The sequence below is a fragment of the Mesoplodon bidens genome (genome assembly GCF_964165515.1).
Source record: "Mesoplodon bidens genome assembly, chromosome: X".
Taxonomy (NCBI): Eukaryota; Metazoa; Chordata; class Mammalia; order Artiodactyla; family Ziphiidae; genus Mesoplodon; species Mesoplodon bidens.
Window position 1 is genome coordinate 25,652,254 of NC_138163.1, and position 24,227 is coordinate 25,676,480.

The window sequence follows — 24,227 nt, forward strand, 5'->3', positions numbered from 1 at the left end:
AAGTTTGGGAATTGGGGTTTTTTCCCCTTATTTCTCTTTCCTTTCCTCTTTCTATATTATATTAATACTTACATAATGAAAATATTATAAAATAAAAAATGATTGTATATTTAAGCAACCATGATAGTTTTATGTGAGTCAGAGTAGCAAGGAGGGTAGAAACTGTGGAAAAAGCTGGGCAGTGGGAAGGCCTCGTGTACTTCCTGCTAAGGAGGCCCAAACAATGCACGACAGAAATGTCAGGTTTAGGGAATGGTTCTGGGGGTCGTGGAGTAAAATCATTGGTGTTTTAATAAGATAGTTTACATTGATAATCATTATTCTGAGCCCTGGCTTTTAAAAAGCTAATAGGATACTGTCCTTTGAAAATGGCAAACAGTTCATCAGAAGTATCAGGCACCTAAAGTTAACTGATTTGTGTGCAAGGCCCTCATAACTTTTCTTTTATAAAGTGAGCGTTCAGTCTGGAAGACATTGTAAAGAGTGAGAGAGGGAACAAAACGGTCAATATTGTGAATTGGAATTAGCTTATTTGATTTCTGTGCCAAATTCCAGGCTGTGCTAAATCCACAGTCCTTGCTGGTAATTCCTCATCTCTGACACGTTACCCTTCTTTCAACACTCTGGAGCTTCAGACTCTTTGAGACTTTTGCATTAACAATAGCTTTCTAGGTTTGGATTTGTTTTGTTCATGTGTGAGGGTTAGGCTCATCAACAGATGTCTGTGTAATATGGTTTGAAAGTATGCTGTAATCCTTCTTCAATGCTGAAGTTGTCTCCAAAATGGGAGTAATTTGAGAACTAAAGTAATTTCACTGGCAAAGTTTTAAAGTTTTTTTAAATTGCACTTTAAAAAAACTGAAATACCGGAGAATACTGGGGGCATTGTACACGAGGTTGGAAAACGGCCTCTCAAAGATTAGCTACAGATCTTAGCCAGGGTCGTCCAAAAGGGTTTAGTTATTCATTCACAAGTTTTTCTATAATTCATCTGTGCTTTGGCTTTCTCCTTTTTCATGAGGTTGTGGAAGTAGCTTTTAAAGAATTAAAGATGCCATGCCACTTCATTTTGCTTCAGTTCAATAGCACATTTATTGAATGCCTACTATGTGCCAGACACTGCCTTAAATGCTATGGGGTTCAAAGGTAAATAAGGCACAGCCCCTGAGCAGCTCACAGTCTGGTGGTGGAGGGAAGCCACATGTACAAATAAATAATATCAGGTTGCATACGTAAAGTGCTCTTTAGGAGGTACAGAAAAAGGGAGCAGTGCTGGAAGAGGGAAAGGGCGAACTATAATAACTATCTGTGGTGGCCAGGAAGGCTTTATTAAGGAAGTGACATTTGAACTTGGCTTGAAAGGATGGAGTGCTTTCAATAGAAATGAAAACAACTCACATTAGGTGCTCAATTAATGTTTGCTGAAGGGATTAATGAAAGGCGCAGTTGTGAGACGTGCTTGAGAAAGAGCAAGTTCACAAAGCTGTATCTAACCGCAGATTCCCCTTATGTGAACAATTCTAATTCAAGTAATCCATGACATACACGAAGGATGTATTTTTCAAAACTGACCTTCAAATGTGTATGTCAAAAGCAATTTTCCCATACGAAATAATGGTAATAGAAGGAGTTGGGGTGTTTTGGTCAAACTGAAATGACATTATAGTCTAGGTTAGTAGTACTCAAAGAATAGTTTATGAACCCTGGTAGTCTATGAAACCCAGGGATCCACAAGGTCAAAATTACTTGCACAACAATACTGTTACTTGCCTTTTTTACTGTGCTGATATTTGCACTGATGCTGCAAAAGCAATAGTTAGTACAACTGTTGGCACCACAGTACGAATCAAGGCAATGGCACCAAACTGTACTCGTCATCATTGTACTCTTCACTGGCATACACCTGCAGGAAAATAAAAGGCATTTCACTTAAGAATATCATTGCTGAAGCAGTAAAACTGATTAATGTATTAAACCTTAACGCCTGAGTATACTTCTAAAGAATATTCTGTTATGACATTTGACGTATGTTTAAGGTACTTCTGCTGCAAACTGTTGATATGTGTCTCAAGGAAACGCACTTGTGAGATTATTTAAGCTATGAGCTAAACTAGCCTCTGTAATGCCTGACAAACTATGATTATACAGACTTGAGTATTTGCTAGACATTTTCTTCGAAAGGAACAAAGAGAGCCTGACAGTTAAAGGAAAAACTGACAGTATTTGTTGCCAAGGATACCATTTGAACTTTCAAGATAAAATTAAAATTTTGGAAAACTTGTATCTGCCACCATGACCTTGAGAGCTTCCCAATATTTAAACGACTTTTTAAATGAGATTGGAGGTGATGTTAATCAATGTGATTTTTTGACATCATATAATGAAAGATTTCAATATTTGGAAGACCTGCAGAACTCAGTGAACCAATATTTTCCGGATAATCCATACATGATGAGACAAAATGGGTAAAAAGCCCACTCAAAGTTCAAAACATACCAATGGATTTTAATGTAACAGAACATGAAAAGTTTATTTATATGGTTTCATATTCAACATTGCAAGTAAACTTTCCTCCTTGTAGAATTTTTATGTAGTATCAATGAAAAATATCCACAATTATCTGAAAAGGCTACTAAACTACCTCTCTCTATTCCCATTACATACCTGTGAGAGGCTGGATTTTCTGCAAATGTTTCAACCAAAACAACATATAAGAACAGATTGAAGGGAGAAGCAGATATGACAATCCAGCTATCATATGAAACTAGATATTAAAGATATATGCAAAAATGTAAAACAATGCCACCCTTCTTCTAATGGTTTTATGTCAGGGGAAAATATATTTATTTTTCATTAAAAATGCTATATTATATATATATATATATTTTTTTTTTTTTTTTTTTTTTGCGGTACGCGGGCCTCTCACTGTTGTGGCCTCTCCCATTGCGGAGCACAGGCTCCAGACGTGTAGGCTCAGCGGCCATGGATCATGGGCCCAGCCGCTCGGCAGCATGTGGGATCCTCCCGGACTGGGGCACGAACCCATGTCCCCTGCATTGGCAGGCGGACTCTCAACCACTGTGCCACCAGGGAAGCCCAAAAATGCTATATTTTTTAACATCTTTATTGGAGTATAATTGCTTTCCAATGGTGTGTTAGTTTCTGATTTATAACAAAGTGAATCAGTTATACATATACATATGCTCCCATATATCTTCTCTCTTCCCTCTCCCTCCCTCCCACCCTCCCTATCCCACCCCTCTAGGTGGTCACAAACCACCGAGCTGATCTCCCTGTTCTATGCGGCTGCTTCCTACTAGCTATCGGTGTTACATTTGGTAGTGTATATATGTCCATGCCACTCTCTCACTTTGTCACAGCGTACCCTTCCCCCACCCCATATCCTCAAGTCCATTCTCTAGTAGGTCTCTGTCTTTATTCCCATCTTATCCCTATGTTCCTCATGACCTTTTTTTTTTCTTAGATTCCATATATATGTGTTAGCATACGGTATATGTTTTTCTCTTTCTTACTTACTTCACTCTGTATGACACACTCTAGGTCCATCCACCTCACTACAAATAACACAATTTTGTTTCTTTTTATGGCTGACTAATATTCCATTGTATATATGTGCCACATATTCTTTATCCATTCATCTGTTGATGGACACTTAGATTGCTTCCAAGTCCTGGCTATGGTGAATAGAGCTGCAATGAACATTTTGGTACATGACTCCGTTTGAATAATGGTTTTCTCAGGGTATATGCCCAGTAGTGGGAATGCTGGGTCGTATGGTAGTTCTATTTGTAGTTTTTTAAGGAACCTCCCTACTGTTCTCCATAGTGGCTATATCAGTTTACATTCCCACCAACAGTGCAAGAGTGTTTCCTTTTCTCCACACACTCTCCAGATTTATTGTTTGTAGATTTTTGATGATGGCCATTCTGACCGGTGTGAGATGACATCTCATTGAAGTTTTGATTTGCATTTCTCTAATGATGAATGATGTTGAGCATTCTTTCATATGTTTGTTAGCAATCTGTATATCTTCTTTGGAGAAGTGTCTATTTAGGTCTTCTACCCATTTTTGGATTGGGTTGTTTGTGTTTTTGTTATTGAGCTGCATGAGCTGCTTGTAAATTTTGGAGATGAATCCTTTGTCAGTTGCTTCATTTGCAAATACTTTCTCCCATTCTGAGAGTTGTCTTTGGTCTTGTTTATGGTTTCCTTTGCTGTGCAAAAGCTTTGAAGTTTCATTAGGTCCCAATTGTTTATTTTTGTTTTTATTTCCATTTCTCTAGGAGGTGGGTCCAAAAGGATCTTGCTGTGATTTATGTCATAGACTGTTCTGCCTATGTTTTCCTCTAAGAGTTTGATAGTTTCTGGCCTTACATTTAGGTCTTTAATCCATTTTGAGCTTATTTTTGTGTATGGTGTTAGGGAGTGTTCTAATTCCATACTTTTACATGTAACTCTCCAGTTTTCCCAGCACCATTTATTGAAGAGGCTGTCTTTTCTCCACTGTATATTCCTGCCTCCTTTATCAAAGATAACATGTGTGGGTTTATCTCTGGGCTTTCTATCCTGCTCCACTGATCTATATTTCTGTTTTCATGCCAGTACCATACTGTCTTGATTACTGTCGCTTTGTAGTATAGTCTGAAGTCAGGGAGCCTGATTCCTCCAGCTCCATTTTTCGTTCTCAAGATTGCTTTGGCTATTCCGAGTCTTTTGTGTTTCCATACCAATTGTGAATTTTTTTATTCTAGTTCTGTGAAAAATGCCAGTGGTACTTTGACAGGGATTGCATTGAATCTGTAGATTGCTTTGGGTAGTAGAGTCATTTTCACAATGTTGATTCTCCAATCCAAGAACATGGTATATCTCTCCATCTATTTGTATCATCTTTAATTTCTTTCATCAGTGTCTTATAATTTTCTGCATACAGGTCTTTTGTCTCCTTAGGTAGGTTTATTTCTAGATATTTTATTCTTTTTGTTGCAGTGGTAAATGGGAGTGTTTTCTTAATTTGTCTTTCAGATTTTTCATCATTCGTGTATAGGAATGCCAGAGATTTCTGTGCATTAATTTTGTATCCTGCTACTTTACCAAATTCATTGATTAGCTCTAGTAGTTTTCTTTTAGCATCTTTAGGATTCTCTATGTAGGGTATCATGTCATCTGCAAACAGTGACAGCTTTACTTCTTTTCCGATTTGGATTCCTTTTATTTTTCTTCTCTGATTGTTGTGGCTAAAACTTCCAAAACTATGTTGAGTAAGGGTGGTGAGAGTGGGCAACTTTGTCTTGTTCCTGATCTTAGTGGAAATGGTTTCAGTTTTTCACCATTGAGGATGATGTTGGCTGTGGGTTTGTCATATATGGCCTTTATTATGTTGAGGAAAGTTCCCTTTATGCCTACTTTCTGCAGGGTTTTTATCATAAATGGGTGTTGAATTTTGTCGAAAGTTTTCTCTGCATCTATTGAGATGATCATATAGTTTTTCTCCTTCAATTTGTTAATATGGTGTATCACGTTGATTGATTTGCGTATATTGAAGAATCCTTGCATTCCTGGGATAAACCCCACTTGATCATGGTGTATGATCATTTTAATGTGCTGCTGGATTCTGTTGGCTAGTATTTTGTTGAGGATTTTTGCATCTATGTTCATCAGTGATATTGGCCTGTAGTTTTCTTTCTTTGTGACATCTTTGTCTGGTTTTGGTATCAGGGTGATGGTGGCCTCATAGAATGAGTTTGGGAGTGTTCCTCCCTCTGCTATATTTTGGAAGAGTTTGAGAAGGATAGGTGTCAGCTCTTCTCTAAATGTTTGATAGAATTCACCTGTGAAGCTATCTTGTCCTGGGTTTCATTTGTTGGAAGATTTTTAATCACACTTTCAATTCAGTGCTTATGATTGGTCTGTTCATATGTTCTATTTCTTCCTGGTTCAGTCTCGGCAGGTTGTGCATTTTTAACAATTTGTCCATTTCTTCCAGGTTTTCCATTTTATTGGCATAGAGTTGCTTGTAGTAATCTCTCATGATCCTTTGTATTTCTGCAGGGTCAGTTGTTACTTCTCCTTTCTCATTTGTAATTCTATTGATTTGAGTCTTCTCCCTTTTTTCTTGATGAGTCTGGCTAATGGTTTATTAATTTTGTTTATCTTCTCAAAGAACCAGCTTTTTATTGATCTTTGCTATCGTTTTCTTCTTTTCTTTTTCATTTATTTCTGATCTGATCTTTATGATTTCTTTCCTTCTGCTAACTTTGAGGGTTTTTGGTTCTTCTTTCTCTAATTGTTTTAGGTGTAAGGTTAGGTTGTTTATTTGAGATGTTTCCTGTTTCTTAAGGTAGGGTTGTATTGCTATAAACTTCCCTCTTAGAACTGCTTTTGCTGCATCCCATAGGTTTTGGGTCGTCATGTCTCCATTGTCATTTGTTTCTAGGGGTTTTTTTTGTTTTATTTTTTTTTGCAGTACGTGGGCCTGTCACTGTTGTGGCCTCTCCCGTTGCGGAGCACAGGCTCCGGACGCACAGGCTCAGCAGCCATGGCTCATGGGCCTAGCCACTCCGTGGCATGTGGGATCTTCCCAGACCAGGGCAAGAACCCATGTTCCCTGCATCAGCAGTTGGACTCTCAACCGCTGCGCCACCGGGTAAGCCCTATTTCTAGGTATTTTTTGATTTCCTCAGTGATCACTTCGTTATTAAGTAGTGTATTGTTTAGCCTCCATGTGTTTGTATTTTTTATAGATCTTTTCCTGTACTTGATATCTAGTCTCAGAGCATTGTGGTCGGAAAAGATACTTGATACAATTTCAATTTTCTTAAATTTACCAAGGCTTGATTTGTGACCCAGGATATGATCTATCCTGGAGAATGTTCCATGAGCACTTGAGAAAAAATATGTATTCTGTTTTTTTTGGATGGAATGTTGTATAAATATTAATTAAATCCATCTTGTTTAATGTATCATTTAAAGCTTGTGTTTCCTTATTTATTTTCATTTTGGATGATCTGTCCATTGGTGAAAGTGGGGTGTTAAAGTCCCCTACTATGGTTGTGTTGCTGTCGATTTCCCCTTTTATGGCTGTTACTGTTTACCTTATGTATTGACATGTTCCTATGTTGGGTGCATAAATATTTACAATTGTTATATGTTCTTCTTGGATCGATCCCTTGATCATTATGTAGTGTCCTTCTTTGTCTCTTGTAATAGTCTTTATTTTAAAGTCTATTTTGTCTGATATGAGAATTGCTACTCCAACTTTCTTTTGATTTCCATTTGCATGCAATATCTTTTTTCACCCCCTCACTTTCAGTCTGTATGTGTCCCTAGGTCTGAAGTGGGTCTCTTGTAGACAGCATATATATAGGTCTTGTTTTTGTATCCATTCAGCCAGTCTGTGTCTTTTGGTGGGAGCATTTAATCCATTTACATTTAAGGTAATGATCGATATGTATGTTCCTATTCCCATTTTCTTAATTGTTTTGGGTTTGTTATTGTAGGTCTTTTCCTTCTCTTGAAGGAAGAGACTTGCCTAGAGAAGTTCCTTTAGCATTTATTGTAAAGCTGGTTTGGTGGTGCTGAACTCTCTCAGCTTTTGCTTGTCTGTAAAGCTTTTAATTTCTCCATGAGATCCTTGCTGGGTAGAGTAATCTTGGTTGTAGGTTTTTCTCCTTCATCACTTTAAATATGTCCTGCCACTTCCTTCTGGCTTGCAGAGTTTCTGCTGAAAGATTAGCTTTTAACCTTATGGGGATTCCCTTGTGTGTTATTTGTTGTTTTTCCCTTGCTGCTTTTTATGTGTTTCCTCTGTATTTAATTTTTGATCGTTTGATTAATATGTGTTTTGGCGTGTTTCTCCTTGGATTTATCCTGTATGGGACTCTCTGTGCTTTCTGGACTTGATTATTTCCTTTCCCATATTAGGAAAGTTTTCAACTATAATCTCTTCAAATATTTTCTCAGTCCATTTCTTTTTGTCTTCTTCTTCTGGGACCCCTATAATTCGAATGTTGGTGCATTTAATGTTGTCCTAGAGGTCTCTGAGACTGTCCTCAGTTCTTTTCATTCTTTTTTCTTTATTCTGCTCTGCAGTAGTTATTTCCACTATTTTATCTTCCAGGTCACTTATCTGTTCTTCTGCCTCAGTTGTTCTGCTATTGATCCCTTCTAGAGTATTTTTAAATTCATTTATTGTGTTGTTCATCATTGCTTGTTTCCTCTTTAGTTCTTCTAGGTCCTTGTTAAACGTTTCTTGCATTTTCTCTATTCTATTTCCAAGATTTTGGATCATCTTTACTGTCATTTTTCTGAATTCTTTTTCAGGTAGACTGCCTATTTCCTCTTCATTTGTTAGGTCTGGGGGGCTTTTACCTTGTTCCTTCATCTGCTTTGTGTTTTTCTGCCTTCTCATTTTGCTTATCTTACTGTGTTTGGGGTGTTCTTTTAGCAGGCTGCAGGTTCGTGGTTCCCATTGTTTTTGGTGTCTGTCCCCAGTGGCTAAGGTTCGTTCAGTGGGTTGTGTAGGCTTCCTGGTGGAGGGGACTGGTGCCTGTGTTCTGGTGGATGAGCCTGGATCTTGTCTTTCTGTTGGGCACGTCCATGTCTGGTGGTGTGTTTTGCTTGTCTGTGGCCTTATTATGATTTTAGGCAGCCTCTCTGCTAATGGCTGGGGTTGTGTTCCTGTCTTGGTAGTTGTTTGGCATAGGGTGTGCAGCACTGTACCTTGCTGGTCTTTGAGTGAAGCTGGGTCTTGGCATTGAGATGGAGATCTCTGGGAGATTTTCGCCATTTGATATTACGTGGAGCTGGGAGGTCTCTTGTGGACCAGTGTCCTGAACTTGGCTCTCCCACCTCAGAAGCACAGCCCTGGCGCCTGGCCGGAGCACCAGGAGCCTTTCATCCACATGGCTCAGAATAAAAGGGAGAAAAATTAGAAAGAAATAAAGAGGATAAAATAAAATAAAGTAAGATAAAATAAAGTTATTAAAATAAAAATAAAAAATAATTACTAAGAAAAAAAAAACAACGGATGGACAGAACCCTAGGACAAATGGTGAAAGCAAAGCTATACAGACAAAATCTCACACAGAAGCATACACATACACACTCACAAAAAGAGGAAAAGTGGACAAAATAATCTATCTTGCTCTCAGAGTCCACCTCCTCGATTTGGGATGATTTGTTGTCTATTCAGATATTCCACTGATGCAGGGTACATCAAGTTGATTGTGGAGATTTAATCCGCTGATCCTGAGGCTGCTGGGAGAAATTTCCCTTTCTCTTCTTTGTTTGCACAGCTCCCGGGGTTCAGCTTTGGATTTGGCCCCGCCTCTGCGTATAGGTCGCCTGAGGGCATCTGCTTTTCGCTTAGACAGCACGGGTTTAAAGGAGCAGCTGCTTAGGGGACTCTGGCTCAGTCAGGCTGGGGGAGGGAGGGGCACGATGCAGGGCGAACCTGCGGCGGCAGAGGCTGGCGGGACGTTGCACCAGCCTGAGGAGCGCCGTACGTTCTCCCGAGGAAGTTGTCCCTGGATCCCGGGACCCTGGCAGTGGCGGGCTGCACAGGCTCCTGGGAGGGGCAGTGTGGATAGTGACCTGCGCTTGCACACAGGCTTCTTGGTGGCGGCAGCAGCAGCAGCAGGAGCCTTACCGTCTCATGCCCGTCTCTGGGGTCCGCGCTGTTAGCCGCGGCTCACGCCCGTCTCTCAAGCTCCTTTAAGTGGCGCTCTGAATCCCCTCTCTTCACGCACCAGGAAACAAAGAGGCAAGAAAAAGTCTCTTGCCTCTTCGGCTGCTCCAGACTTTTTCCGGGACTCCCTCCCGGCCAGCCATGGCACACTAACCCCTTCAGGCTGTGTTCACGCCGCCAACCCCAGTCCTCTCCCTGCGATCCAACGGAAGCCCGAGCCTCAGCTCCTAGCCCCCGCCCGCCCTGGCGGGTGAGCAGAGAAGCCTCTCGCGCTGGTGAGTGCCAGTCGGCACAGATCGTCTGTGCAGGAATCTCTCCGCTTTGCCCTCCGCACCCCTATTGCTGCACTCTCCTCCACGGCTCCGAAGCTTTCCCCCTCCGCCACCCGCAGTCTCCACCCGCGAAGGGGCTTCTAGTGTGTGGAAACCTTTCCTCCTTCACGGCTCCCTCCCGCTGGTGCAGGTCCCGTCCCTATTCTTTTGTCTCTGTTTTTTCTTTTTTCTTTTGCCCTACCCGGGTACATGGGGAGTTTCTTGCCTTTTGGGGGGTCTGAGGTCTTCTGCCAGCGTTCAATAGGTGTTCTGTAGGAGCTGTTCCACATGTAGATGTATTTGTGATGTACCTGTAGGGAGGAAGGTGATCTCCGCGTCTTACTCTTCCGCCATCTTTCTCAACTCCAAAAATGCTATTTATGTTAACATATCATGGGTTTATTATTGTTATGTTTAAATTAGTTATTAAGTATATATTTTTAATTTCTCAGTTATAATTTCTAAGATGGTAATGTGGATAGATATAGCTATGTATAATCAAAAGTTCCCTGGGATTCCCACTAAGAGTATAAAGGTGTCCTAAATTCTAAAAGTTAGAGAACTGCTGGTGTAGCTTATCCTAGCCTGTGTGTGTGTATTATACATTTAGATGTGTGGGTTTCACAGGTGGGGAAGCGAAGCACATGACTTAGAGCAGCAGGGTGGAGGTGCTGCTGGAGTGGGTGATGGGAGGTGGCTTCACTTCTCAGACAACATTAGAGGTCGTTGGCCAGGAAATAACCAACTTTTTGTTGTGGACTTTTCTTTCTTTGCTTAAAAAGAGAAACCAACCTGTAGTCACATTTCTCTATGATACGTAGCTTGTTGCAAGTAGATCGTGGTGTAACAGCTAAATCACAGGTGGAGAACCTAAGAGTATATTTTGCAGTGACAATGAACACAGACAGTGGAAGCCACAGAAACCAAGATGTGCCTGTGTTATGTATGCAGCATTTTTTTCTTCCAGATACCTCTTCTGCAATCGCAGAAATCTCACTTTCTGCATATCCAGCATCTTTTGTTGTCCATTATTTAAAAATGAAAGGTGGGACTGAGATTTAGAACTAAAAATGGATGATGGGGCAGAAACTAGAGGAGGAATAGAGGATGTTGGAATACAGCCTTGGAGAGAGAGGGTGAGGAAAAGTCAAATTGCTCTCAGAGACCACTCATGCTGTGAGCTGGGCTTCTCAGTCGATGGAGAGACATTTGGGAGGCGGGAGTCACCATAAAATTAGAAAGGCATTGATTGTGTGACTGAAAACCCAGAAACTGAAGGACAAAACAGACATGCCTCTTATTAGGCATATGGTCTACAATGAAGCAAAATGAATTTCCAAGCATCTTATTGAAATTGTGGAAGAGGGAGATATTTTTAAAGTTTTTCTAGTGGTCAGGGCATAATACGAGGCAATTATAAGTATTCATTTAAATGTGTATAAAATGTCACTGCTGTTCTCTTCCTTTGGTGGGATGCGTTTGTTGCTTTAATTTAGTGAATGTAAATATAGTTAGAGAGGGCTTCCATAGACATCTTCTCTGAACGTGGTGTTCTCTCAGCCTATAAATATGCCTTGCCTATCATGTCTTAAGTTCCTCATCAGTGAGTTCTCCTCCCATGGAGGCTTTCAGGAACTTAAGACATGGGAACGTTCTGATACAGTATACACTCTGGCTACTGGATGGTGGAAGTAGAGTGGAAGGGTGGAGAATCATGTCAGTTGCTATGGAATGGTCCAGAAGTATGCAACTCTAGAGAGTATAAGCAGTGTATGTCTATTTAAGTTTGAAAATGATTTTTAAAACCTCTGTGTAACTCTTTTAATGTTTTTTAACGCCTCCTGTTAATAACAGACTGTTTTAGCCCTGCCTGAGAAATATGAAGAGCTGCTACAATCCTGGTTGTTTTCTTTCAGCTCCTGAGGACCATGTCTGTGCCCAAGGGTAGAGTTTTGGATAAAAACCTTGATGAGGAAGGGCTTGAAAGTGGAGACTGCGGCGATGATGAAGATGAGTGTATCGGAGGCTCTGGTGATGGCATGATGAAAGTGAAGAACCAGCTCCGCTTCCTTGCAGGTAACTGACTAGTGCTGGCTCAAATCTGAGCTAAAATGGTGATGCTTAGGAATTAAAGACCAATTGAATCTGCTCTCTATAACTCCCCTAAATCTCTGCAACACACAATGCCATCAATTCTTCAAGGAAAGACTACACTCTAGAAAATGAAGTTTTCAGGTAACCTTTCTTTTCTTTTAAATCTCTGGACCTGGGTAGAGGGTAACTTCCTGTTCTCATTGTCTAAAATGAACTGACCTAAATCAGTTGGCTCTGTTTCCTACTGGAGATTTCCTTGGTTCTTCTCAGTTATAAAAAGAGATGAAAAAAGAAATGCAATCTTGAGAGTCTGGTGAAAACCAATGATGGGGTAACTTTCAAAGGAAAAGACCCGCTGACCCTCTCTTTTTAGAATGTCATATTTGTTTTTTTTTCTCACAAGTAGTCCAGGCTATGACACATAACTGCACGGCTAGGTGAAAACAAATAGAAGAAAAATAGAGAGCTGATGCTGTCAAGAAAGCAAAACAGCCACAACAAAAATATTCCCTCACAAGTCACATTTGTATCGATTAGCCCAATTTACAAAATACTTTCATATGGATAGGTGTTCGTGTTTCCATTTTACTGATAAGAAAACTGGGGCTCCGAGAAGAAATGAGTTTCATCTAAATGGCAGAGCTGGAAACCTAACTTGGGTCTTAAGACTTCCAATGTCACACTCTTCCTTCTGCAATGCACAGCCTTCTCCTTGAAATCCTATTGCCCATGGCCTCTGAGACCCTGCAAGCTCCTCTTTCTTCAACCTCTTTCCTTCACTAGTTCTTTCTAATCCTACCTCAAACTGGGTCTCTCCTTAAGCCTCTATCTTTTCTCTCTTTTCCAGAGAAAACACAGATCTTATCCATTTTGGCAGTTTCAATTTTGTTTATGATTTCTCTAAGTTCTTTTTGTTTTTCGTTCTCCATTCTGGCAAAAAAAAATCTAGCATGAAATCTGCCCTCTTAACAAACTTTTAAGTGTACAGTATTGTTAATAATATGCAGATTGTATGGCAGACCTCCAGAACTTTTCCATTTTGTATGACTGAAATTCTGTCCCCATTAAACACTAACTCCCCTTTCCTCCTCCCTCAAACCCTGGCACCATCATTTTGCTTTCTGCATCTATGAGTTTGGCTACTTCATTTAAGTGGAATCATGTAGCCCTTCTGTGACTGGCTTATTTCACTTAGTGTAATGTCCTCAAGGTTCATCCACGTTGTAGCATATGACTACAGGACTTCCTTCTTTTTTAAGGCTGAATAATATTCCACTACATGTATGCACCATGATTTCTTTATCCATTTAGCCATCAATGGACATTTAGGTTGTTTCTGCCTCTTGGCTGTTGTGGATAATGCTGCAGTGAACATTCTTTAACTATTATACCACTATGGGGATAATTCATAAAATCATTACCTCCAATGTTAACTGCTCTCCTGAGCTCCCATCCCACATCTCCAGCTGCTTACTAGTCATTTCTTCCTGGCTTTCCCACCATTACCCCCAGCTCTATGTGTCGGAAATCAAACATATCAACAGACCATCCCAAACTGGCTCCTCCCTTAATAACCTTATTTTTCTAATACCACTACTATTCTCCCAGTCGCTGAGGCTTAAAACTAAAGTCATCTTTGACTCTTCTCCCTTGCCTTTCATATACAGTTGGGCACCAAATCACTGTAGATGATCTGTAATTTTTTTCTGCTTATCTCACTGTTTCCTTTCTATCCCCCTTTCACCCCCCCCACATATGCTATTTCAATCACATCTTAAGTGGTCTCCAGGCTTCTAGGCTAAGACAGGAGTATTGAGAGCCTTAGGCTAGCAGATTAGAGAACAAAGAATCAGAGACCCAGGCAGAAGATTCCACCAAATTTATCTTGTACAGCTGCCAGGTTAATCTCTCTAAAGCATCTCCTACAGCTCCCTAGCTCAGCTACCTTCATCCTGTCCCCATTGCCTGGAGGATAATGCTCAGACTCCTTAGCAGAGTTCTGAGGGCCTTCTGGTCTAGCCTAAAGTATCCTTTTGGCTTCATTTCCCACCAGTAGCCCCACAGAAACCCTGCACTTTGGCAAGAACGACCATAGTCACGCCCCATGAGCGTGAGTAGACATACTGTTTGTTTATTTTTTTAACATCTTTATTGGAGTATAATTGCTTTACAATGGTGTGTTAGTTTCTGCTGTATAACAAAGTGAATCAGCTGTAAGTGTACATATATCCGCATATCCCCTCCCTCTTGTGTCTCCCTCCCACCCTCCCTATGCCACCCCTCTAGGTGGTCACAAAGCACCGAGCTGATCTCCCTGTGCTATGCAGTTGCTTCCCACTAGCTATCTATTTTACGTTTGGTAGTGTATATATGTCCATGCCACTCTCTCACTTCATCCCAGCTTCCCCTTCCCCTTCCCCATATCCTCAAGTCCATTCTCTAGTAGGTCTGTGTCTTTATTCCCGTCTTACCCCTAGGTTCTTCATGACATTTTTTTTCTTAAATTCCATATATATGTGTTAGCATATGGTATTTGTTTTTCTCTTTCTGACTTACTTCACTCTGTATGACAGACTCTAGGTCCATCCACGTCACTAAAAATAACGCAATTTCGTTTCTTTTTATGTCTGAGTAATATTCCATTGTATATATGTGCCACATCTTCTTTATCCATTCATCTGTTGATGGACACTTAGGTTGCTTCCATGTCCTGGCTATTGTAAATAGAGCTGCAGTGAACATTGTGGTACATGACTCTTTTTGAATTATGGTTTTCTCAGGGTATATGCCCAGTAGTGGGATTTCTGGGTCATATGGTAGGTCTATTTGTAGTTTTTTAAGGAACCTCCATACTGTTCTCCATAGTGGCTGTACCAATTCACATTCCCACCAGCAGTGCAAGAGTGTTCCCTTTTCTCCACACCCTCTCTAGCATTTATTGTTTCTAGATTTTTTGATGATACTGTTCTTATCTGTCTTCATAGCATTGCCCACATTTATTTCTATATAGATACCCCTCTTTTATTTTTTCTTAAATTACACCCATCCCTAAAAGTACATTTCAAGTATGATGCAGTGAAAAAAAAAAGGTTTAGTGGTAGAGTAAATTTGTATTTGAATTCTGGCTCTATTCCTTATGAGCTAGCAGGACCTGGGTCGGTTCTTAGCCTCTTTTCTAAGTCTGCATTCCCTCATCCATCATAGTGGGGATCATTACCCCAACTTCATAGGACTATTTCAGGATCAAATCGAGGGGGGAAGTTTGTAAGGCATCTAACCCATTATCTGGAACATACTAGGTGCTCCATAATTATTAGTTTCCTTCAATGAAGTCTTTCACAACCATCTCAGTCTACAGTTATCTCTGTCCTCTGAATTACTAAAACAAATTCTGCCAGTGCTTTCAAGAAATAGTCTGCAGTGGCTCCCAAGTTCCATTCCTAGGGCATAACATGATCGCTCAGAGCCTGGCATCCTATAAAAAGAATGTTGAATAAACATAATAAGTAAAAATAATAGAAGCTTATGTTTATTGGACACATACCATGCTGCAAGCACTGTGCCAGGACTTTCCAGGCACTGCCTCATGTCATTTTCACAACATCACTATTATTATTCCCACTTTACAGATGAGAAAACTGATGCTGGAAGAGGTAGAGTAATTTGCTTAAGGTCATACAGTGGCTAAGGTTGAGAGTTAGAATTCAGATTTCAGAGGCCACTCTTTGGACAAATCTGCTTTGCTACCCCCAAAAGCTTTTGGTCATCTAAAGGTTGCCCAGATGATTTAGCAAACTGGTAACTGGTCTCCACGCTGATCTCTAGTACATACCACTGTTGATATTTCTCCAAAAGTCCCTGCTTATCCCTTCTCTTGCTTTCCTGCCTATAAGCCACTTCCCTATCCATTTCAAAACACGATTCCACAGTTCCATGGTGACTTAACTTCTTAAAACAGTGTTTGGTCTGGGACCTTGTCAAGGGCCTTTTCAAAACCTGAATAGATTACATCCACTGGTTTCCCTTTGTCCAAATGCACATTTATCCTCTCAATTCTAGTCAATTAGTTAGGCGTGATTACCCTAAGTGCTTTGTAAACTGTAAAACGCTACACAAATGGTGGTTAATTTAATTTATGGGAAAAATGATGCCTTACTCCCAGTAGGTTACACTTGCCTAACATGTTCAGTGATCCTACCAGCCTGGAGTTCCTTGGGTCCCCTTTTAAATGCTTCTCATGGAGAGGAGACTCATTGGCAATCTGCCAGGCTCGTGGCACAATAGCTATTTGGAATAACAAGCTATACACTTCGGTCAGCTGTTACACAGTTTTACCCAAAATCTGGGTAGATGCCACCTCGTCCTGGTGATTCATCAACATCCACTTAGTCAACTAGACTTGGAACACTGTGTGCGTTTACCGCCATCTCATTTAGAACGTCCAAATTCCTTCCTCCGAAAGACAACTTGAAAATAAAAAACAAGGCTCAGAGTATGTTCAGGCTCTCTTCTATCTCCCTTTTGTCCCTCAGCAGTTCTTTTGCACTCTAGCCAGCCAGGTCCTATTGGCTGGCTTCCCCAGCTCACTTCTTCCCATCTTTCGTTGCACTGGATGAAGTGCAGGTCACCGAGGTTCTATTCTTGGCTTTGCTTCTAAGTCCCATGTATCCCAGGGCAAGCCCCTTCCTCTCTTTAGAAGTCAGTTTCTCCATTTGTAAAATGAAGAGGATGCCAAGACCTCTCTCGCCGGCCTTTCTCGTGCCAGCAGTCTGTGATTATGTTCATTTATTTGGCTTTAGTCCCTGGCAAGGTACTTATTGGAGTCTTTTGGGGACACCTTCTTCTGAGCTTGCAGGTTCCCTGTTTTCTTCTCCTGAGCTATTTACACATGAAAAAAGATCTCATTTTCCCTACTCTGGCTCCTTTGACTTTTCCAGTCAAAGAAGCCAGGCTTCTTACCAAGGGCCCTCAGCACACTTGTATGCCAGGATGCTCATAAGAAGTTCTGAGTAGTTTCCAGGCCTTCTGGGCTATATTCACTTTTAAAACTCTTCATCCTAAAGTTCCCCAAGTGCTCTCTTTTTCTATACTTCTTATTTGTATGCTTAGAGTCTGACCCTTCTTTCTGATCGTTGAATTTAATTGCTGCTGAGATGACCATTAGACGATGTCTTCTTACCCACAGTTACAGCTTGACCTATTCCTTTCACTTCTCAGAACAAGGGTAATATGCTTCCCTTTTGGTGGGTTATTTCCTTTCTCTCAGCCTGTTTCATAGGGTTGTGGCCATTAAATAAAATAATCCATGCAAAGCCATTGGAACAGTGCCCGGCACCTAGTGAGCACTCAAAAACTGCTATCTGCTATTAAAGCAACTGGTCTGTTGCTGTTTCTGCCGACCTATGGGCGCTCCAAGAGCCAGCAGATACAGATTAGAATTAATCGCCTTAGTTTTTTGTTTGTTTAAGACTCATAAAAAGCAACTAAAACCAGTTAACCAACATTCAGCAACATCCCCTTATCCCTTGCCATTCCAAGTGGGGTCCGTGGAGCAGCAGCGTCTGTATCAGCTGGAAGCTTGTTAGAAAAGCAGATCTCAGGCCCCACTTCAAGACCTACTGAATCATAATAGGTCATGTTAACAAGATCCCTAGGTGATTTGTTTACAGTCGTTACCACCTTCTAATTGAGCTCTTTTGGCCTTTAGGCTTAATCCTTGAAGCATCGAAGAAGCCACTAACCTGCCCCCACGGTGGGCTATGTATTCTAGGACGTATAAAATAGGCCCAAGACCCGTCATCCCTGTGATAGATTAGGTCCCTTGGGTTCTAGTCATCCCTGTGATAGATTAGTACACTTGGGTTCTAGTCCTAGCGTATTTGCTAACAGTAGGACCTTGAGCAAGTTATATAGCCGCTCTGAGCCTCAGTTTCTCCAACTGTAAAATGGGGATAATCATCCTTGCCTACCTCAGTGAGTTTTTGTGAAAGTCACATGCAATAATGAGTGTGAAAGCGCTTTTGTAACCTGTGCAGCTCTACAAATATTTATAACAACCATAAAACTGTTGTTACTGTTCCAAAGTCTCTGGAAGCTCTTTGGCTTTTTCAGCGACCTTAGTTCGGCATGTATTTTCTGCAAAGACTGAATTTAGCCCATGAGTTATAAAACACTTACACTGAACACACGTGTTCAGACTCCCTTCCAAAGATAGATCATCCATGATGGACCTGGTGTGATAAGCTGACTGTTTTGTTGCCAGGTTGCCATCAGCATTGTTCCTAGCTTTGGGCCTTGTCAGAGCTCTTATTGTAAGCCGTTGGGGAAGCTGGCTACTCCCAGTGCTTTGGCTGGGGCTGATCCCTGAGAAGCTTTGCAAGCTCTGGCCATGTGTCCCTGGCCAAGACATGATGATTAAGCATCTGAAGCATGTGTCACCTCTCTGCCAAGTCTCACCCACACAGAAACACACACGCCCATGCACACACATGCACACGTGCGCACACTCTTGTAGGCGTGCACACCTGCATGCCTACTGTTGGAAACACATTTTGAAATATACACTCACAGAACAACTCCCAGCAAGAAATACCTATGTCAGAGGCATCTGTGTTACCACTCCCTCACCCCTGTCCTCCCTGGACCTGTTCTTGCTCCAGCTTGTGTTATGCTGTGGGTACAGCCAGAGCATGCTGGCGAGCCTAACATCTTTATGGCAACGAGTCAGAAAACAAAGATATTCTTGTCTCAAGCTGGGCCAAAGAATGGATACTGCGAAAGCCTATTTCTTTGGCTGAGGAAAGCGGAAACAGACTATAGAAGACCGAAACATTCCTTGTTGCTGCATGGGAATAAGAGGGGCTTCAGCTGGTTGGTGGCAGGGTGAGGAGGACAGTTCATGAAACACGTCTTGGGCTTAGGACTTGAACCAATACGAAAACCAAATGGCTGTTTCTTGCCGCATTAAACAAACATTTCTTGTGGAAATATTTGCCCGCAAGAAACTTTCGGCCTCTCCATGTTAGCGTGAGGACTGAACAGAGAAAACTTGTCACTTGTTCCTTGTCTGGGAGTGAGGGTGAAGGTGAAATCCAGGTCTAGGTAGGCCCCTCTGGCCATTCTTTTCTGTCATCCCCAGCTGTTGGGAGGGACAGCAGCTGAGTGCTTCCCCGCACCAGTCACCCGTTCGCAGCAGTTCTGGAGTGAAGCCACGAAGTCTTCACAGCTGTGGCCCAGGAGTCTCTGCACCCAATATTCCCTCCGTGCAGTTACTTTAGAGTCTAGAGGCGAAAAAACAATGACTCCCCAAAAACAGAGATTAGAAAATATTTTTTAAGCCAGTGACTTTTATTCTTTTTCTTTTTTTAGCAGATCAAATGTAACCTTATATTTCTGTTCCTAACATGCTTGTGCACATAGAAGAGAGGAAGGACACTTCAGTGGCTTAACTGTTCTTCTCAACTGTCAGATCAAACTCTCACAAATGTGGGCTGGTAGTCACACGTTTTAATAAATTCACTAATGGGTTGGTTTGGTGAAAAGCGTAAAATCAATGGAGGAGTTCTCTGATGGGCTTTTATCATGGGTGGCATCTGCAACATTTTCATGCTTTAGAACAAAACATATTGCCTGCTGAAGAATGAGTAGAAGGTTTGTAGGAGAATGAAATGTCCTGGGGTTTTTTAATGGGAAAGTTATTGAGTCCTATTCAGAGCTCAAAATACATGTGGATACAGTAATATATCTATTTATACTTCCCTGCTCGTAGCAAGTCCAGGAATAGAGTATGGCAGTTTTCCCAAAATGTATTCTATCCCACTTCCTTTGCACTCCTTGGAAACCCACCGTCAGATCTTTGGCGCTTATGTTGAAGGTTGTTTCCCACTAAGTAACCCATCTCTGAATTTCTCAGGCAAGATCTTGTAGTGACTCCCTCCGCCCATCTTTCTGGGATATCAGTCCCTCAAACATGAGACCTCAGTGTAAGGGGACCCTATGTCATTCACACTGGGAGGTAGATCCCATCTGATGGGTGAACAGGATACTGTCCTACACGTAGGCCACTGAAGCTTGAGACATAACAGGAAGGAAGGACATTTCATCTACAGGGTCAAAGAAACTGAGTCTCAGTTCTGCTTCTGTTACTTCCCAGTGTTGGCCTTGGACAAAGTCACTCAACTCCTCTGAGCCTCATATTCCTCATATGCAAAAATAATGATAAAATATTTCCTGACCTGCCCACTTCATAAGTTGTTGAATGAAACACACATGATAATGGATATAAAAGTACTTTGTAAACTGTAAATAAGTTACCCACTTAGAGTAATATTATTAATATTATTTGGTACCACTGGGTTATAAGTTAATTTTATTCACCAAAAGCCTGCAGCTAAAATTAAATTCTCGATGTTCTGGCCAACAAATTTCCTTATAATGTGCTCCCTCTTTTTCATCCCCAAGGTGGCATTTTCAGTTACTCATTAACTTGTTTTTCGCCTAGTGAGAAGGTATTTAAACAATGACAAATATGTCTGCTGAGTTGTGCAAATAACCAGTCACAAAAGTAGTAGTCACCTACATCTTGAAAGAATCTCAGCTAGTTATGTTTTGTTTTCTTTGGTGTTAACGGGGCAGTGAGGGCAGGGGTGGACAACGAGTTGGGGAGGGTCAAGAAATGGGGCCCCTGATTCTTTCCATTCTCTCTTGCTCTTAGCCAGAAGCAATCTGCTCTCATGCCTTGATCTTTTCTTTTAGAGATCAAATGCCATAGGGAAGCTGAAGGAAGCAGGAAGCAAAGCTCACTATAATAGCACTTTTCTCCCAGACACAGACCAGGTGGTCCTGGCTAATAGATTGACAAGACAGCCATTCCCACCTCACCCCAGAGCTTTGTGTAGTTCCCCTGGCTCACAAAGAGGGATTTAGATGCAAGCTTTCACAGTGATATCACCTGCCAGTTGAGTAAGTTTACCCAGAAAGGGGCCATCCCCACGCCTTAGTGTTGACCAGGGAATTACTTCAGGTAAGCTGGTGATAGATGAGAGTAAAGAAAGGTAAAAAACTTTCTATAAAGTTACCATCACTTGAGGTGCTTTAGGGAGTTTGTTTCTTATTATTTGCAAGGACATACGCTGGGGTTCACTTTTGTAGGTCTACTGCCCTCTGATGCTTCCCATCTGAGCCATCAGGCTGTGAGGCTTTCATCAGGGGTAATGCTATATAATGCTTATACTTGTCAATAGACCTTCTGCATAACTCTAAGAATTGGGGGAGCGTTAGGGATAGTGTGAGCAATTTGTGACCATTGTATTATATTTTGTAATCAGTTTTCAAATTAAAAGGCAGCAGTTGACTGTATGAGTGTGGCTAAATGGTGCGATTGATTTCCTCTGGATGAAGCCATGTCTCCCAGTTTAGTGACAGCCTCAACTAATTGCCATAATCTAGTGTGGCTAGAAATGAATAGAAGGGAGAGGTTCAGTACTCACTGGTGGAAAAGGAGAGGCAGAACCGGCAGGAAGGCGGCAAGCCCAGAGCCTCCGGCTGAGCTGCCACATAGAAGTGAAGGGATCTTCCCTTCATCCCCAAGGGATCTGGGAGCACCAGCTTGTGTGCCCTCCAATGGGAAGTGCTCCCTGCAAGAAGAAATGTCACAGCAGAAAGAGAGAAAGATGTGATGTCTAATTAAACCTGTGTGATGGCCCTGCGTTCCCCTGATGAGCAATGGCCTCTTGAGGGAGCCAAATCAGAGGAGCCCCGGGTAACAAGGAACCATGAGCCTGCAGAACAAGACAGAAGCTGAAGGCGTGTGGTATGCACAGTCCCTGCGGCTGCAGGTGGAGATCAGATATGAAGCCAGGCTGACATCCTACTTTGAGAGGAGGAGGGACTCTCAGAGCCATCGGATGCCTTACAATCACTGACCTTCCACAGAACCCCTGAAACTACACATATGCACACGCCCATGTGTGCACAAATGTTATCAAGTCTTTTTCCAATTCAGACAAGGCTGTCCGTTAACTTTGTTAGTATGGCAGAAAGAATAGAGGTACAGCCATCATCTCTCTCCCGCTTATTTGCCAAGGAGATTTCCAATTTGCTTTGGTAGGAATGAAGTTACTGGCAAGTTTTTGTTTTGTTAGTCTTTTTGAAAGGAAATCTTGTTATAGAGGCTGCCTACGTACACACCTGGGTAAGAGATGTTTAATGATCCAGAAAAATGATTCATAGCACTTGTGGTTCTTAATGTTTCTAAATATACTTAATGATTTTTAAAATTTTGTGGGTTTTTTCGGGTTTTTTTTGTTTGTTTGTTTTTTACAATCCTAATGGGTACAGGTGATGGTAAATAAACCTTTAAAGATGAGAACGGGACTACCGCGCAGACAGAATCTCTTAATTTGTAGCTCATTGGTGGACTTAAGCAGTAATATAATTACCAAGCAAATAAAAATGGAGTAGAGGCTACTCTACAAATTCTGGTGTCTGGGAATAGTCTATGTTAGAGCAGCGGGCAATCTCATTAGCAACTTCAGGATGGCTTTCAGTATGAAGTGGTTTCCTTGATTAATGATGATCTCCTCAGAGTGTAGAAAGCAAGTCTTTGTCATCTTATACATACACTTATCAGCTCTCAGTCACCAAACTCTGCTTCCTTCTCCTGCCTTGCCCCACGACTGTCACTTAGTAGATGTTTGATAAATACTTCAGTTATCCATGTGCAGTGTTTACTTGTCAGCATTTGCTTCCTTTTGCCTCCTATTTGGTAGCTTTCACCCTCACTGCTTCTTTCATTAGCTTCCTCAAAGTATCTTTCAACCTCTAGCAGTGGAAATTGTAAGCAAAGAGATATGAGAGCCCTATTCCAGTCAACAGAGGGGTAGGGGCTCCTGGGAGGGGGAGGACACGCTGTGTGAGACATTGTGTGTCTGTAGCCTAGAGTGCATCCTGCAGAGAGTGAGCAAGATAGTGAAGAATCTGGAAACAGGGTCAGCGGAAGGACACTGAAAAAAAAAGTCACGATGTTCAGTCTATACAAGAGGAGAATTAGGGACACGTGAGTGTTGTCTTCTACTATTTAGAGGTCTTGCACGTGGAAGATGAGGGAAGATCTGGAACCAATACATGGGATTTTTTTTTTTTTTTTTTTTTTTTTTTTGCTGTATGCGGGCCTCTCACTGTTGTGGCCTCTCCCGTTGCGGAGCACAGGCTCCGGACGCGCAGGCCCAACGGCCATGGCTCACAGGCCCAACCGCTCCGTGGCATGTGGGATCTTCCCAGACCGGGGCACGAACCCGTGTCCCCTGCATCGGCAGGCGGACTCTCAACCACTGCGCCACCAGGGAAGCCCCATGGGATTTTTTTTAATCTTTAAAATTTATTTATTATTTTTGGCTGCGTTGGGTCTTCGTTGCTGCACGCGGGCTTTCTCTAGTTGCGGCTAGCGGGGACCACGCCTCGTTGCGGTGCGTGGGCTTCTCATTGCTGTGGCCTCTCCCTCTGCGGAGCACAGGCTCTAGGGGCACAGGCTTCAGTTGGTGTGGCTCCCAGGCTCAGTAGTTGTGGCTTGTGGGCTCTAGACACGCAGGCTCAGTAGTTGTGGTTCACAGGCTTAGTTGCTCCGCAGCATGTGGGATCTTCCCGGACCAGGGCTCGAACCCACGTTCCCCACATAGGCAGGCAGATTCTTAACCACTGCGCCACCAGGGAAGTCCCTAGATTTTTTTAATTAATTTTTATTGGAGTACGGTTGCTTCACAATGTTTCGTTAGCCTCCACTGCGCAATGAAATGAATCAGCCATACACATAGAGGTAAGTCCAAAAGTCCCCTCCCTTTTGGACTTCCCTCCCATTTACGTTACCACAGTGCATTAGGTAGAGTTCCCTGTGCTATACAGTATGTTCCCATCAGTTGTCTATTTTATACATAGTATCAATAATGTATATGTGTCATTCCCAGTCTCCCAGTTCCTCCCACCCCACCCCTTGGAACCAATACATGGAATTTATAAGGGAGATATATTTTGACTGACAAAAGGATGAACTTTCCACCCTTAAAGCGATTCCTCAGTGGAATGAATTGCTCTAGGTAACAATCAGCTTCCTGACTCTGGAG

The 24,227-nt window shown here is 41.9% G+C and overlaps 1 protein-coding gene across 1 annotated transcript in view; it reads left to right on the forward strand.

Moving 5' to 3' along the window:
• GPC3 (glypican 3) overlaps positions 1–24,227 on the forward strand; it is a 439,275-nt gene that overhangs the window by 365,538 nt on the left and 49,510 nt on the right. The window contains exon 7 of the mRNA XM_081222401.1: positions 11,934–12,093. Coding sequence (XP_081078527.1) covers positions 11,934–12,093 — 160 coding nt within the window. The remainder of the gene's footprint in view (positions 1–11,933; positions 12,094–24,227) is intronic.